The sequence below is a fragment of the Dipodomys spectabilis genome, unplaced genomic scaffold (genome assembly GCF_019054845.1).
Source record: "Dipodomys spectabilis isolate Male_0828 unplaced genomic scaffold, ASM1905484v1 ptg000187l, whole genome shotgun sequence".
Lineage (NCBI taxonomy): Eukaryota > Metazoa > Chordata > Mammalia > Rodentia > Heteromyidae > Dipodomys > Dipodomys spectabilis.
Window position 1 is genome coordinate 7,604,101 of NW_024870864.1, and position 16,503 is coordinate 7,620,603.

A 16,503-nucleotide genomic window follows, 5' to 3' on the forward strand; every position below is an offset into this window, starting at 1 on the left:
GTAAAATAGTATAACTGATAAATTAACAAGAGAGAAAATTCAATAACAAAACAATATGTAAACTACAAATGTTTTCTTAATTTTCCATTTGTTTTACATCTTTGGCTGTGATTCCCTTCTTGTATGAGAGCATATTTTGTGTGAAGTCCTTTAAAAATAATTTGTCTACCAGTAATTTAATTGATACTCATTATATAATATTCTGGTATTATTATATGCTTGTTGTGGTAAAGGTTGTGAGAGTTCTACATCTATATTGCATTATGGTGTTTCTGGCACAATGATTTAAAGTCATACATCATCAAAAATAGAACGTTCACCATTATTAATTATAATCATTTCCTTAAAGATTACATCCTCTGATATCACTATAATTATACAAACATCCTGATAAATTTCTTAGCCTTCTATTTGTAACCATCACATAGTATTAAGTATAAAATGGCTTCTATAGTTTATTCATTCTGATAATCAGCTCTTTCAATAGGAGTGTTTGGGAAATTTATACTTTTTTCTTTTCTTACAAATATCTTTGTCAGGTTTAGACTCAAAGTTAGACCCTTTTCACTTGATTGATGTGGTAATTTATCTTGTTTTTTAATGTCTGAAAGGATTAACTTAAATTATGCATTATTTCCTACTTAAAGGTTAAATGAAGTCATATATAGTCTTGAAGTTTTCAATTATAGACTTATTGACTTTACAAATTTTCCATTCTTTGTGAATATAATTTATTGTTTCTTTTTGCAACCTCATGGCATGGCATTTAGATGATTGATTTTCAGCCCAGTGGTTTTTTTTCTAATAGTAGCATTTAAGGCTAAAATATTTCCTTTTTCACGTTTCTTTAATACAGATTTGGTGTGTTGTATTTTAACTACATTCTAATTCAAAATATTTTTATTTCCACCATAACTTCTTATTTGACAGAGAGATCAAGAGTGGCCAATTACTGTAACAACATTCAGTGTAGAAATATATGAAAATGGAACCTGGGAATTTGAGAGGGAGGAGTGGATTGAAAGAGATGGGGGGAGATTATGGAAGCAGTAACACTGATCAAGATACATTGCATTCAGTTCATGTTGAGCTGAAGAAACTCTAGTGGCCAGTGGCTCATACTTTTTATTCTAACTCCTCAGGAGGCTGAGCTCTGAGGACCACAGCTTGAAGATAGCTTGGGCAGGAAAGTCCAAGAGACTTTTATCTCAATAAACAACTCAGAAAAAGTCAGAAGTGGTACTGTGGCTCAAGTGGTACAGTGCCAACCTTGAGTGAAAATGTTGAGTTTATACCCCAGTAACTCCAAAACAAACAAACAAACAAAAGTGTTGCTCCTAGGGGTCATACTGAAGCTCACCGTGGCCTGCCTGTGTTTTGAGACAGAACAGAGCCACTTTAAGCAGTGTAGCTACTAATAAGCAGCATAAAAATGTGAGAATCATCTCACCAATCGAGTGTGAAAAGGACATTATTTATAGAATGAAAACAAGAAGAAATAAAAAAGTAGGATTCACCCTATTCATCATTGGGGAAAATGTTTTGCCATTCATTGCATCTTGGAATGGCTGTCATGTGCTACAAGTATTGATGTGGGTTGTCACCAGTAGAGCTACAAATATGGAATCTTTGGATAAAAAGGATTGACTGTCTTTGCACACATCTTATACATAGTGTGCTTGCAAATGTTTAGAATGAACTATTTAAAAAGATAAAATTCTTAGAAAATGCAGCTAATTAAATTTGTGTTGAAAAAACTTCTGTTATTTTATATAGTGTCAGAAATAGCCAGGTGATTATTGCCTTAATATTCCTTCTTTAAAAAAAAATAACAGCATGAGAAGCCAGGCATGGTGGTACACACCTGTAATCCCAGTACTTCAAGTTGATTGAACTAAAGTATTGAAGTATTTAAAGTATTCAGTAACTTCCATGTATTAGTTATGTATTTATTTACTTACCCATTTTTACAACCCCCAGGGTTTGGTCTCAGGGTCTTGTACTTGCTTAGCTTGCCTGCTCATGTCTAGCCTAGTTATTTTGAAGGTAGAATGTCATGGCTGTTTGTGTGTGTGTGAGTGTGAGTGTGTGTGTGTGTGTGTGTGTGCGCGCGCACGTGTGTGCGCGCACACCCAGGATGACTTCAAATTTTAAACTTTCAGATCTCAGTCTCCTGAGGAGCTAGGATTTTAGGTATGAGGCACTGGTGTCGAGCTCAAGTGCTAGGTTTTTCTTTTCTTCTTCTTCTTCCATTATTGTCATCAATTTCCATACCTGTATAACCAAAGAACATATCCTAAATCTTTTAAAACATTTTCCTCACTTCAGTAACCAAGTTCTGCTGAACAAAGATTCCCCTCCTAATCCCCCGCCCCGCCAAAGAAAAAAGGGTCTGTGGCTCTAATATAGAAAAATCAATGAATGTAATATATGATGAAAGTTGAAATATTCTTTGTGTAAACGTTCACAGTGATTGCCGGGAAGAAAAAATAAGAAAGCTCACACCTGTTGAAATGGATGAAATTCGAGAAATCTTATCAAGGAATCTATATCAAATCCGCCAGCGCGTAAGAATCATTTCTTTCCCAAAGTACTTGTGTAAAAATACTTGGCTCAAAATATGCTTTAACTTTTTGTTATAGTTGGAGGTCCCATTGTTGTATTCACCTCACTGGTCCCACCATACCAGCTGCCTTCTCTTCTCTCTGATCTTCTTTATTGCACCCCATCTTATCATTACCCCCAGTCTGCCCTTCTCTCTAATTCCCCTTTTATTCATGCCTTACACAAATATAATTCCAAATGTGTCACACAACTAAGACAAATGAAATGAAATGTCATAAACTTTTTAGATGAGGACCTTGGATAAAAGATGAGGTTTTTAGTCCAACCCCAAAGTATAATTGACATAAAACAAAAGCAATGAATTGGAATTTATAAAATGTATTATTTCCTCCGTATTAATCAATATTAAAGGAAGGAAAATAAGATTCAGTCTTGGAGAATGTATTTGTACATTACATATTTAGTCAAACACCTGTATCTAAAATGTCCAAGGAGCACTTGAAGTTACAGAAACAGCAAACGTGTAGCACAACTTACAATTAGACCACAATTTTTTAATTTCATAAAATATTCAAGACATTTGCATGCTGTTTGCAGAAACTTCACTTTTGTTCTTTCTAAAAAAATGCATTATGAATTTTGCCATCTCTGTTTCCCAGATGAGTGTCAGGGAGCTAAACTCTTCATGAAAAGGACAACATAGTTATAAAAATATGTAACTGAAGCTCAATATTGAAATTGTGTATTTTCCCCCCCTCTTATTGGCAGTACTCTCCTAAAGTCAATCAACAAAACAACAGTTGTGGCTTCCAGGATAAACTCATTCTGAATTGGGTGTCTATTTCCAAGCTCCCCATCACCCAACCTTATCTATACCTGCTTCACTCACTTTCCACAGATGCCTTCCATTCTTGAAGTTTATGGTCTTCTCCTTTTCTCTTCTCTCCTTTCCTCCTCTCCCCCTTTTTTCTGTCACCTCCTCTTGTTTTCCTTGTCTTCTCCTTTTCTCTCTCCACTTGCTTATGGTCCTGCTTCTTATCACGTGGGGCAGAGACTCCAATTGTTGCTTTCTCTGAGCAATTACCATATTATACCCTCCACCCCAGCCCTGTCCTTTGGAACATACATTACTTTGGAGTAACTTACATTAGCACTTTCATGCTTTTGCAGTATTTTCTTAGCCTAAGAGGTCCAATTTCGTAAGTAAACCTGCTCAAGGCAGAAATCAAATCTTATACTATGTAACCTTTGCATTTCTCTGCAAGGACGCAGCTTTCTGCCAGTTCTGCTAGGAAATAAACTTAATTACTACTTATGATTTATTTTGGGAAACACGATTTTATATAGTTTATTAACTTAATTACTAATTATGATTTATTTTAGGAAATAAGCTTAATTACTAATTTATAGTTTATTTTGGAAAATTCAATTTCTACATAATTTATACAATTAAAAATGATGACATGGACAGGCCTAGTTTGGAAAGTGTTCTGGGATGTGATCATTGCCGGTGGCAACAGCAGCCGGTCAGTGTGAGAGCTCAGTGGAAAAAAGCACAAGTGTTGAAGTGATTTCAAGAGCAGGGCACCACCATGTGGCTCAGCATCGTTGGTGTGATATCAGTAATCCCAATTCAGATGAGAATGACCTATATTTTTTTCTGTCTACCAATAATGGGTAATGACCAGGACAAGGCAGTTTGAGGCAGGCAGAGCCTTGGATGGAGTTTAGTTATTTTACTCGTCTATAAAAATCACACCAATTTTTATGAAAGAATGCATTCTTTCAATATTTTGAAATGGTTCACCTGTTTTACTTTTGATTTCTTTTTTTTTAACTTTTGATGGTATTTATTTAGCCAACTCGTTATAGAATGAAACACTTGGCTTGGAAACATTGCTATGTCAATGGCAGAGCTGGAACCAGAATCCAGGCTCTTCAAACTGCTTTTAATTTTGTTTTGTTTTATTTTATGTGTTGCTCTGCATACAGGTTATAAGTGCCACACAGAGGGGCAAATCCAAAGAAACGCTGTCAAGTTTTAGAATTTGAGGGTAAATGGTCAGTCTTTGGGTAAAGTATCACGTATGCATTTTTGTTCCAGACTTTGTCATATAACAGACACAATCTGACCACTGATACAAGTGAGCGGCAAGCCAAGGAGATTCTGATCCGTCGCCGGCACAGCTTGAGAGAAAGCATCAGGAAAGAGAACAGCTTGAATCGCGATCGCAGGGTGACTGCCTGGGATCTGGGGTGGGGGGGGGGCGGGAAGAGGGAGGGGGGTGTAGGATGAAGAAGGTGTCCCAAGCAGGACCATAGCTGTTCTGCTGATCAGATGACTTATCTGTCAGATTGGCTGCTGAAGATCCATTCCCAGAAACTCTGGGATGGAATATATAATAACACCCTTTGGCCATGAGTGAAATATGATAGTTGAGTAGCTGTACTCTCAGCTCCTCAAAAAGCTGAGGGAGAAGATGACTACTTCATCCCACTAGCCCGGGCAACACAGAAGATCCATCTCAGAATTTAAAAAAAAAAAATCACTGAAAGGGAGGGAAAGAAAGAAAAGAAACATAGACAAAGGAGGAAGAAGAAGAAAGAAGAGGAGGAAAAGGAGGAGGAGGAGGAGGGAGAAGTAGGAGGATAGGGAGGGAAGAAAGAGAAAGTATAATAAAGTCCCTTCAGATGTTTCTCAAATACCTGCTACATTGTAGCCACTGCCATGGCCACATGGAAACCCTTGGTGAATAAAAGGAACAGATTTCTATTCTAGTAGTGGAGATAGCCACTAGCAAGAGGCTCTAAATTTACTTATTGTGCTTAAAGGCAAAACGTACTATAGAGAATATAATAATAATAATAAGAAGAAGAAGATGAAATTATAAAGATAGGCTCCTAAAGAAAGTTTGTAGCACAGGGAAGATAGTCAAATTACAATCTTTACCAGAATTGCTGGGCCAGGATGTCTGGAAAATGAAGCAGCCATACATCTCATATTAGTGGCATATGTTCTGAGAAATGCTTTGCCTTTACACATTCTAGAGTAGGCTCATATAAACTGGGAATCTTGGCGTCAGTAGTTAATATGATCTTATAGTACCACTGTTGTCAGTTGGTCAGTCATGACTGCATTTGAGGTTTCCGATGTGAGGAAGCAGAGGGCTGAGGACTTAAGGTGGGTGGGCACACCCATGTGTTCTCTGGGACCTACAAGAAACCCAGAGCACCTGGGGACAGAGGTGTTTGGACTTCCCTTTCTTCGGTAGTCCAGTTGGACTGGACATTGTCAGTAGGTAAAATGAGACAATGACTTACTGATTTAGTGTGCCAAATACTATATCTTTTTAAAAATATTATACTAGATATTGAGTCCCCAAGATGAAAATGAGATTTACCTGTGTATGTGAGTGTGTGTGTGTGTGTGTGTGAGAGAGAGAGAGAGAGAGACAGAGAGACAGAGAGACAGAGACGGAGACAGAGACAGAGAGACAGAGAGGGGGCACATGCCAGTACTTGTGCTTGAACTCAGGGCCTAGCACTCTTGCTAATCTTTTCCAACTAAAAGCTGGCCATCCCTGCACTTTCATATTTATCTCTTTTACATGTAAAATGTACAACAGGTTCCATTAAAAAATTACATGTAAAACCTAAAGATCGCATTCATATTATCACTAAATTTACATTGTTCTATTATTTTCAAGATTTATTCAAGTAAATAAAACTTCAATAGGCCACACTTGTTTCTAAAATGAGATTTTTTTAAGTCAAGATTTCATATAGATTCTAAATCTAATTGACAACTTAGAAAGTGGGTTTTTGCATCTTCTTTTTAATGAGCCCGTTCATTTTAGCTTCCTTCGTACTATTCTCCAATAGGGTTTTGGAAAGGACTTAGTTATTTCAATTACAATTGTTATAGCATCTCAGAAAGTAGCCAGTACTCAGCACCCAGACAGTGCCCAGGCCCAGAGTTCAAGCCCCACATCCAACAACAACAACAAAAAATCAATTATTAATACACGATAAATGGCATTCATGCAATCTGAATAAGGTATTTTTTTTTAATTTTACAGGCTTCTACTTCAACCTCCCGATATTTATCTTTACCTAAAAACACAAAGCTTCCAGAAAAGCTACAAAAGAAAAAGATTATTTCCAATGCAGGTAATGAATACACTTTGGGCAGAAAAAAATTATATGCATTTACTAGTGCTTATAAAATAGGTAAATTTTATTCTTCATTAAGGTTGAGTTTAAAACTTACAAATCTAAAATTTTAGTAGAGTGATCTTTTTGCATTGTGTTCATTGTACATGAAAAACAATCTGCTTAGTTTTCACAATGTTTCATTGACATAGCAAAAGCAGATATTGTTACCATGGGGGTTGAGCAGGTGAGCAGTTATAAGACTAATATGTGCAAAATGTAAGATCTAGCAATAACTCTCATCTATTTTTATAGAGATAATCACATGTTTTACTTCTGGCTGTAATTACTAAAGCTTTTCCTAAAGATCTAATATTTCAATATTTGATAATAATCTCCATGTAGTTGCCCAAACTATTTTCTGAGAGTTTCAGGAGAGCTATGTTAGAATTCCACGTTGCTGAAATATGGGATATAACACTAAAGTTCCTTAAAAACTAGCATTGTGGCTCACATCTATAATCCTAGCCACTAAGGAGGCCGAGATCTGAGAATCATGGTTTGAAGCCCTCCTGGGCAAGAAAGTCTGTGAAACTCTTATCTCCAGTTAATTGCCAAAAAGCTGGAAGTTGAATTGTGGCTTAAGTTGTAGACTTCCAGGCCTTTAGTGAAAAAGCTAAGGGACAGCACTCAGGTGAAGTCCAGTACTGGCGTTCACGTGGACCAAGTTCCTTTACGTTCTCTCTTGCTCACTGAATTAACAAAGAGGAAAGTCTGAGGTTGGCTGGTGATGATAGAGAGCAAGGTGTAAAATGAGAAGGGAATGCAGAGAAAGACAACACTGAATATTCATCATTGTGAATTGTATTGCAGCGGTGTGTTCAGAAGTGCATTCTCACTGGTCACAAATCTAAGTCCTCATGAATTTCAACTTCACTACTTTAAACACCTCTGCTTAAAAAGTGTGTGTGTGGGGAGAGAGGGGTGGCTACCACAGGAGACTGAACCCAGGATCCACTTGAGCATTGCTCAATCTTTTTGCTTTACTTTGTTTTTAGACAGGGTTTCAGCTTTTGCCTGGGCTGGCCTTGAACCATTATGCCCCTGCCTCTCCCTCCTGAGCAGCTGGGGTTACAGGCGTGAGTTGCCATACCTAGCCCTAGTAGCTCCTTTTGAAGCTAGTTACCACCAGAGCAAATTGGGCGTTTCCGAGGATTAAATGTGCTCACGCATTACTGAATGTCTGGCAGACAACATACTCTTCAGACAGCACGAATTCACTCGTGTGGACATGAATGCTCTCGGAGACACCCTGAGATTCCCACAGTTGCTCAGCCCCAGGAAGAGTTGCCTGGTCCACGGTGGCACTGGAGCCATTTCTAAGAACTCCTCTTTATTTACAAGGACACTTAGCCAGTTGTCCCACTGTTCTTTCTCTGCTCTTTTTATAGATGGAAACAGCAGTGACTCAGACCCAGACTCCGGGACCACTGTGCTCAATTTACAACCTCGGGGCAGGCGCTTTTTACCAGAACAGTTCTCCAAGAAAGCACCCCAGTCCTATAAAATGGAATGGAAGAATGAGGTGGACGTGGATTCTGGCCGAGGAGGGCAGCCCAGCATCCCCCCAGCACCCCGTAGCAAAGAAGGGGGCACGCAGACGCCAGGGGTCCTGCGGGAGCCCCTTCTCTCCAAAGACCGGTTTGGTCGGGGGAGGGAAGATAGTTTGACTGAAGATGTACCACCCAAGCCCCCACCTAGGCTGGTCCGGAGGGCATCAGAGCCTGGAAACAGGAAAGGCCGATTTGGGGGTGAGAAGCCTTAATGGAAAAGACCAAAAGCAGACTCAGGGTGACTGACACAGCAGCCACTTTGGTCGGGCACTTTAGAACCTGATGTCACGGTGAACTCCACTTAAAACCCTATCTAAATACTTTCATTGGGGGAAGTAAAGCCAAGCCATTGAATCACGGGATGAATGTGGATCCCACGAAGAGGAAAATCAAAAAGGAAATCCTACAAACATGTCTTTTGTTTCTCTTTCCTAGCAATTGTATTCTTTGCAGGCTTGAAGAAAAAAAAAAAAGTGTGCCTTTAATGAACTTGAATGACAGAACTTGAAATTTTTAAAGACAACTTTGTTGGTGAAAATTTTAATATATTACCTGGATGCCTCAAATTTTATTTATGAAAAAAATTGTGTATCTCTTTACTGTTCAGTTTTTAAGTGGATGGGATTAAGAGTACTGAGAACATCTTTCCAAGGGGTAAAGTTCAAGTTCTAACATGTAGATCCTAAACTAAGGGTTGGGTTCTTTGTCCTGACTGGATTGACCAGTTGGTAAAGGGAAAACAACTTCAAATAGAGTGATCCTCTTACACATAGTAGGAACCCAGTAAGAATGGCCACAAGCAGAGGAACAGGACTGACCCCAGAACATAGACTAGAAGTGCCTTTATGAAATAACAGGGGAGTTGATTATTTGGTCCTTAATTTGAGGATGACAGATTAGCCCCATTTCCCCTTCTTTATAGATAGTGCAAACAAAAAGGCAGTCCAGGGCTGCTTTTTCAAGTCCCACCCATAAGGCCTTTGTGGCCAATGAGGACAGAGGCCAGCACCTGCTTCTACTTGTTGGAGATTTTCTACTGTGCAATACTGAGAGAAAGGGGCAGGCCATGCCCATCTATGGCCACCTGTTTTAATAGAACTCTTTATCTGTAAAACATTCTAGAACTTTTTTGTCCAAGCAGAGGTCCCAAAAGCAGACCCACAATAGTTTATATAAACAGTATTAAAAATAAAGTTGGTGAGATTTCAGCCTTGGACTTTTGCTCAGGAAGCACTTTGGAGAATGTGGGAGTACTGTATTTTGCACTAATCAGTAATGTAGTGATTCAAATTCACCCTCTAAAATCAGGTTCTATTTATGGGATTACCTTTCAGCAGTATAGCAGAAAGAAAAGAAGTGGGACATAATTATTAAAGATTCATATTTAAATCTGTCTCTTAAATTGTAGATTTTATTGACTTTTTTTCTGAATATTCCCTCTTGAAAACTTGATGGAACAAGATTCTGTATTTTTGGATTTAGAGTTAGTGGTTCACTGGTTTCAGCTTGGAAATGTTTCGCCATCAGCAAAGGTTCAAAGTGGTATTGCTGAGGAAAACACGTATAAATTAGGCAAAAGACAGTCCTCAACCAGTCCACCAGCACATCCTCCAGTCCCATCAATCTCCTTTCTTTTTCTAATATTCTAGTGTCTTGGAATACTTCCTCACAGCCTTGTTAAGGAAGAATGGACAAGATACAAGTTCATACAGATAGTTCATTTCCTGGCAATCCTTGATGGATGGAAAGTAGTGTACAACACAATTGGAAAACTACAAGTTCTGTGCCAAAAACTTCAATTTAAATGGAAACATATATATATATATATATATATGCATATACATATATAAAATAAAAGTGATGTAGACATTTATCATAGAAATATAATTCATCCAACAGATGTGATCTGAAGGTTGAAGAATGTCATTAGGATGTATTTATTTATGGCACCTGAAAAGGAAGTCTAATTAACTTAAAAATAAATCTCTTGGGTTTCTATATTAATAAATATTGGGCCTGAAGGAGAAAACCAGGAAATTTTAGTAGAATTTCTTGCTAAGCAGGTTACAACAAATTGTACTTTCCCTTAAGTGAAAAGTCACATAGAAAATTTGAAGGATGTATAAATTTCTGAAAAGGAAAACCTAAGTCAACTTATTATCAACCCTAAGATTTCTTACTTTTTTGGAAGCAACAGTAATGAAAATAAATTTGAATTTAGCCTCTTCTTCTCTATACTTCCTTATTTTGGTAATTATTAAGTTCTAGTTACTAAGGAAAAAAAACACATTAGAGGTGAAACTTGCCAATACAATTACATAAGAAAATTCTGTAATTTAGAAAGAGGCCTAGTCTTTTGTCAATGACTAATTTCATTCATTTCCCTCATACCTGTGGAATTTGGATAGTTCTTTTTACTGTAACTGCCTATTAGTGAGGAATCAATGAATTATATATACAATGCATGAGTGACATTGGGAAGAGTTACATCAAAAGCAAATGACATGCTGAGCACTGGTGGCTCACGCTTGTAATCCTAGCTACTCAGGAGGCTGAGATCTGAAGCTAACAGTTCAAAGCCAGCCCAGGCAGAAAGTCCATGAAACTCTTATCTCCAATAAACCACTGGAAAACCAGAAGTGGTGCTGTGACTCAAGTGGTAGAGCTCTTGCCTTGAGCTGAAGAGCGCAGGGACAGCGCCCAGGCCCAGAATTCCAGCTTCATGACTGACAAAAAAAAAAGAAAAATGACAAATCTATACCCAAATCCAGTAATTTTCAGTGCGCATTTTGTTTACTTGCACCCACAATTTCTGGGATGAAATTTCATTCATTTTTCTAAGCTTCTTAGTGGAGGGTGTTCTGTTTTACTAGAAATCAGGATGTTCATAAGTATAGGGAAGTGGATTATCACATCTCAGCCCAGTTTACCTTTGTTGCATTGTCTACAAATGGTGTTTATGTTAACACTAGTCCCTTAGGATTGATTATGAGAAGGTAGAAGTTTTGCCAATTCAAAGTACACACTGGACTTTATTATTTAAAAGATCATTTTGTCCAAATGAAGTCCCCATTGGTATCATCTGCTGAGGTCTGAACCCTATCAAGATGTGGATTCCACATCCCCTAGGGATAGCAAAACCTGCTGCTGTTCAAACTTCTTACATAAAACATCATCTATACAATCCTCCCATATAAATAACAGCAATCCAGAGGAGTTATAATACCCATGCTATGTAAATGTTATTTCAATACTAACTATTGTTCAAGAAAAAATGACAAAAGAGTCTAGAGAGATGCATTCTTTGGGATACCTGTCATATCAGGTTGACTGATTCTGTGGATACAGAATCTGAAAATATAAAGGATGGGCTGTACACAGCCATGGCTGACTTGAAACAAGAAAGCTTATAACTCAAAACAGACTGATAAAGAGGTCACTGTAAGAATGTATGGGCAAAACACCCATTTGGGTAGTTTTTGTAGTGTTGTGTTGGTATGTAACTTTTTTTAAAACCTCTTGTTTTCCTCTAATTTCTTTAAATTTTCCAATAAATTCTATTTTCTACCTGCAAGGATAGTCAATCAATTGTGGCCCAGATCTCTTAGGTACACAACCTGGTATGAGTTTTATTATGCATAGTGTTAACTTACATACAGTTTATTATCTTATTTTCAGTCTAGACAGCAAAGGGATCACCTTTACCAGTTCAGAACCTATTTCAAGAATATTGAGTGAACCCGGTGCCGGTGGCTCATGCCTGTAATCCTAGCTACTCAGGAGGCTGAGGTCTGAGGATCGCGGTTCAAAGCCAGCCCAGACAGCAAAGTCCGTGAGACTCTTATCTCCAGCAAACCATTAGAAAACCGGAAGTGACATCGTGGCTCAGTGCCCAGGCCCAGAGTTCAAGCCCCACAACCACCACCCCCACCCCCCAAAAAAAAGAACATTGAGTGAGTCACAGAGATTCTCTGGGACTCTGTATATCTTCGCACCGCAGGGTGTGAAACTGTCATTTCATGGGATACCTGGTACGTGGTATGCCAGATGCAGCAGTGGTGTTTTCTCTGGTTCACTTGGGTGACAAAATACATTGAATCGAATATTCAAATGTTTTCCTCTTTATTTCAATAAATCCTGTTGAGTTACAAGTATAACTGGAAACCATGTTCATGAGGCTCTTTGTATCTAGTTATGGATAACTCTCCTTGCCAAACAGGAAAACATTCTATGCATACTTTTATATGTATACATTGATAAAAGAAATGGAAATTTTTCCTGTTTCTACTTAACAAAGTTTAAATATACATCACTTGTAAACAATTGCTAGAGGGGAACTAATGGTAACTGTGTTTTCTTACAGGAAACAAATTAAAATGGAGCTTTTCTGGGGAAAATAGTCTTCTTCAAAAACTTGAAATCTGAGAAAGTGCTTTGAAGTACGATTCATTGTAGCTATAATCTTTTAATTCTATTAGTGTCAAATATATTTATCTCAAATGAGGCTAGCAAACACCATTACTATGTAACAGCACTTGATTAGCAAAACAAGATACTGATCATTACTTTTTCTATGAAACTTGAGTCTTGTAAAGGATTCTATTATAATGTGTGCTCTGAAATACTAATGTCCCAAAGCAGTCCAAAAAGAGTTAATGACAATTGTTATCTCACCAAATGACTTTTATATTATGTAGTGCTATGAATGAACCCACCAAATTTTAGGTTTTTACTAGTACATGTGAAAACCTGTCTTCATAATACATGTTTACTAATAGTCATGTACATGTATTGTATTTGCTACTGCCATTGCCTTTCTTTACTGCTGGGCTTCTGTACATTACATATTAAGCCTTTTTCTTAGGAGAAAATGGAAATTTTGTTTTCAAAATGACTGCATTTTCAGGCTGTTAAAACCATGTTACATTAATTCAAAACTATTCATCAAAATGTATTTATTTAAACTGTATTTTTACAAACACATGGTGGAAGAAACAATTATAAATATCTATTCTGAATAGGTATTATGAAAAACAAAGTAACAGCTCCATCTGTCTCTCTCTGTGAATATATCAAATTCCCATAAAATTCTTCTTCAAAAACTATTCAATTATGAGTGAAAGTCACCTCTTGGAATTTTGTCAATGTATTATTCATTCCAAAGATGATCTAATGAAAGCACACTGAACAAATCACTTTTCCTTGTCAATGATGTCACAGAGTGTCTGCCATAAGCTTGATTCTGTGATACCTAGGCCTGTGCTCTGGACTCCTAGAACAGACTACTAAGTACACAAGTGAATATGTGGCATTAGGAGAAAGGAATGCATTCTCAGCAACATACATTCAAGTTTCTACAAAAAAGCTCCTTAAAATTCCTGCAGCCTAAATAAACAAACAGCAGGAACACAACTATTGGTGTTCATTTGGTTTTCTATAAATTTCAGATCAGTATGTTTTTAGGATGCTTTTTAAATTGAAGTTCCATTTGTACTTGTAATCCTCTGGCTTGTGTATTGTGGTACCATGAAGTGTAATATTTTCCATGTTTATAGATCAAAATTATTTATTTAGAAGAGAATGAGATATGAAATTCAGATTCATTACAATGAAACCTGATTTATTAGATGTCCTATTATAAATTTTAAGAATTTGTATTCAAAAATTGTATGTCAAGCATGTAATATGTCCACAGTAGTATCTAAAAAATGGTTCTGTAAAGTCACTCATAAGAATAAAAAGAAAAATAGTCCCATGAGAGCCAGATCGTAGTCATCAACAGAACACATTGGCCACACTAGGTTAATTTTAGGTATTTCACATGGTTTTAATTTCATTAAGCCAGCTCAGGACAGGTGTAGGTAAGAAAGCTGGCTACTGAGTCTCAAGAACTTAACATGGAATATGGAAGTTCTCTTTTCAGTTGCAATTTCACTTTGCATACTTTCAGCTACTTCTGAGATTCGAAAACACTACATGGAAAAATATCAGACATAGACAATTCATCCGTTTAAAATGTACAGCATTCTAGGTGGAGTGGTGAAACCTTGCACCATCCCAGTCTGTGCCTCTCAAAATGAGAGGCACTGATTCATCCAGTGTGTCCATAGTGACTCTGCTACCCATCTGCTAGGGACTTCAAAGTCATCTTGGCTATCAGATCAATTGCCAAAGTACTGAAGTGCCTGGTCTTAAGTAACCCTTATTTAACAAGGGTGCAATGGCACAAGACACCAGATGATGAAAATTCTGACGTGTTAAAGGGCACCTGTAAAGTGCTTCTTGTGATAGCAGCTGGACATGTTTTGCAGGAAGAATTTTTATCAAGATGTTAGTATTACTACCAGTGAATGAGATGTTCCAGATGTCCTTGGTTATTGGGTTCAGTGCTTAAGAACACTGCCCCAGGTTTAGCAAAGAGAGCCATAAAGAGTAGGAACACAATAATGAGCGATTTATAGAAAAGGTAAAGTACACCTGGAGGCAGACACGAGGTGGGCAATTGAGTCAACTATGTGAACAGGAACAGTACACCCCTCCAGCAGGTAGGAGAGCAGTTAGAGAAGTTCAAATGAATGTGGAAGCTGTCTTACAGGCTCAGAGGTTGTTTCCAATAGTGTGGGGTGACTGAGTGGAATTAAACTTTGGGCCTTCCCCTGTAGCCCACTCCATGTGGTTTAGGTACTGCACAATGTCTGCCCAGGTGTTTGGGAAAGTTTACACCTGTACATTTGATCTTTATTATCCTCCCCAATTTATCCTTGAGTTGGGGAGTGGGATCTATGAGGGAGTGACCATCTTAATCATTGGCCCAGGGTGTAGACCATCTGGATGTTTAAAATGGAGTTTGACAGCTCAGGGCATTTCTTGTTCCTGCTCATGCCTACCGATCTTCCTATGTTAACAGTATAGTTTAAATCGGGACTAAGGAAAACACAATTCTCTGTTCAAACTTGATCCTTTCAGCTCACTTTTATGCTACATAAATTACTAGTTAGCCAGATGCTGGTGGCTCATGCCTGGTGATCCTAGCTATTAAAGAGACTGAGATGTGGGGATTGTGGTTCAAAGCCAGCCTGGGTAGGAAAGTCCAAAAGACTCTATCTCCAATTAATCATCAAAAAGCTGGAAGTGAAGCTGTGTCTCAAGTGATAGAAAGAGGTAGTCTTGAGTAAAATACCTCGGGACCAGCACCCAGGCCTTCAGTTCAAGCCCCAGGACTAGCACACAAAAATCTCTGATTTCTTACCAAGTATAGCTTCAGAAAAGCAGAACGTTTTATTATTGTCTTCATAGAAAGCTATTAGAAAATGTTCAATGAGTTCAAATTTTCTGTGACTAGGAAGCAATATAGTTTAAAATATAGTAATATTATTCAGAGTAGTTTTGAATCTGTGTAAGAAAGTTCTACTATGATGTTATCTCAAAATCATTCTATTTTCTGGCTATCCATATAAATTTCAGATTATGTACTTATTTGATATTACCTTATAATGGGTATAAAAGCAAAATGATTCTTACTATTGATCTGTGCTTTAGCTTACATGGTTGTTAAGCATGCAGAATTAAATATGTATCAGGATACAAAAATGACTTCAAAAATTTATTCAAATTGCTAGTTATACCTTTATTACTGAGAAAAAATTAGCATGCAACTTGGCAAGTTCTTCAGAAAAAAAAACAATAGGGCAGAATAAAATGTTGCTTTCTTTTTTCAGATTGTCACCATTTCAGTAAGAGCTGTGTCATTTTCAACCTTGGGGTATTCTGGAGTCATCTGTTAGAGAGACTGCTGAACAGTTATGGCAAAGTTAGCTATTGCCAGGATGCGATGTAAAGAACTACCCCAATGGCTTTACCATGCACTCCAAATAAGCAGTGGGTCTCATATTCCAGCTGCCCAGCCACCTCCAGCATGCACAGCCCTCACCATCTCACATCCTGTAGGTTTCCGAATATCTCACACAAGTGTCCTCAGGCAGACACAGTACTCTGAGAGCTTCTCCAGAGACTGAGCGAGCTATGATCACCACCCACTCATGTTCTCTGCAGGTTAATAAGGGGCAGGGCAAAGGACACTGGACACTCATCAGACCTACTGGTGTCACCACAGCCCCTCCCAAAATCAAGGGAAAGCTTCCTCCTCTTCCCTTTCTGCTATTACTCATCCCTG

At 37.8% G+C, this 16,503-nt stretch overlaps 1 protein-coding gene across 2 annotated transcripts in view; it reads left to right on the forward strand.

Annotated features, from left to right (window-relative positions):
* Slc9a2 (solute carrier family 9 member A2) overlaps positions 1 to 16,503 on the forward strand; it is a 116,162-nt gene that overhangs the window by 96,210 nt on the left and 3,449 nt on the right. The window contains exons 9-13 of one of the 2 annotated variants that reach the window (XR_006149916.1): positions 2,471 to 2,567; positions 4,670 to 4,801; positions 6,645 to 6,735; positions 8,169 to 9,028; positions 10,923 to 10,925. Coding sequence is in view for 1 of the 2 variants with exons in the window: in XM_042695396.1 (XP_042551330.1) it covers positions 2,471 to 2,567; positions 4,670 to 4,801; positions 6,645 to 6,735; positions 8,169 to 8,542 (694 nt within the window). In the remaining variant the exon portion in view is untranslated. Of the gene's footprint in view, positions 1 to 2,470; positions 2,568 to 4,669; positions 4,802 to 6,644; positions 6,736 to 8,168; positions 10,712 to 10,922; positions 10,926 to 16,503 lie in introns of those variants that run through there. The other variant, XM_042695396.1, reaches the window with a different exon arrangement.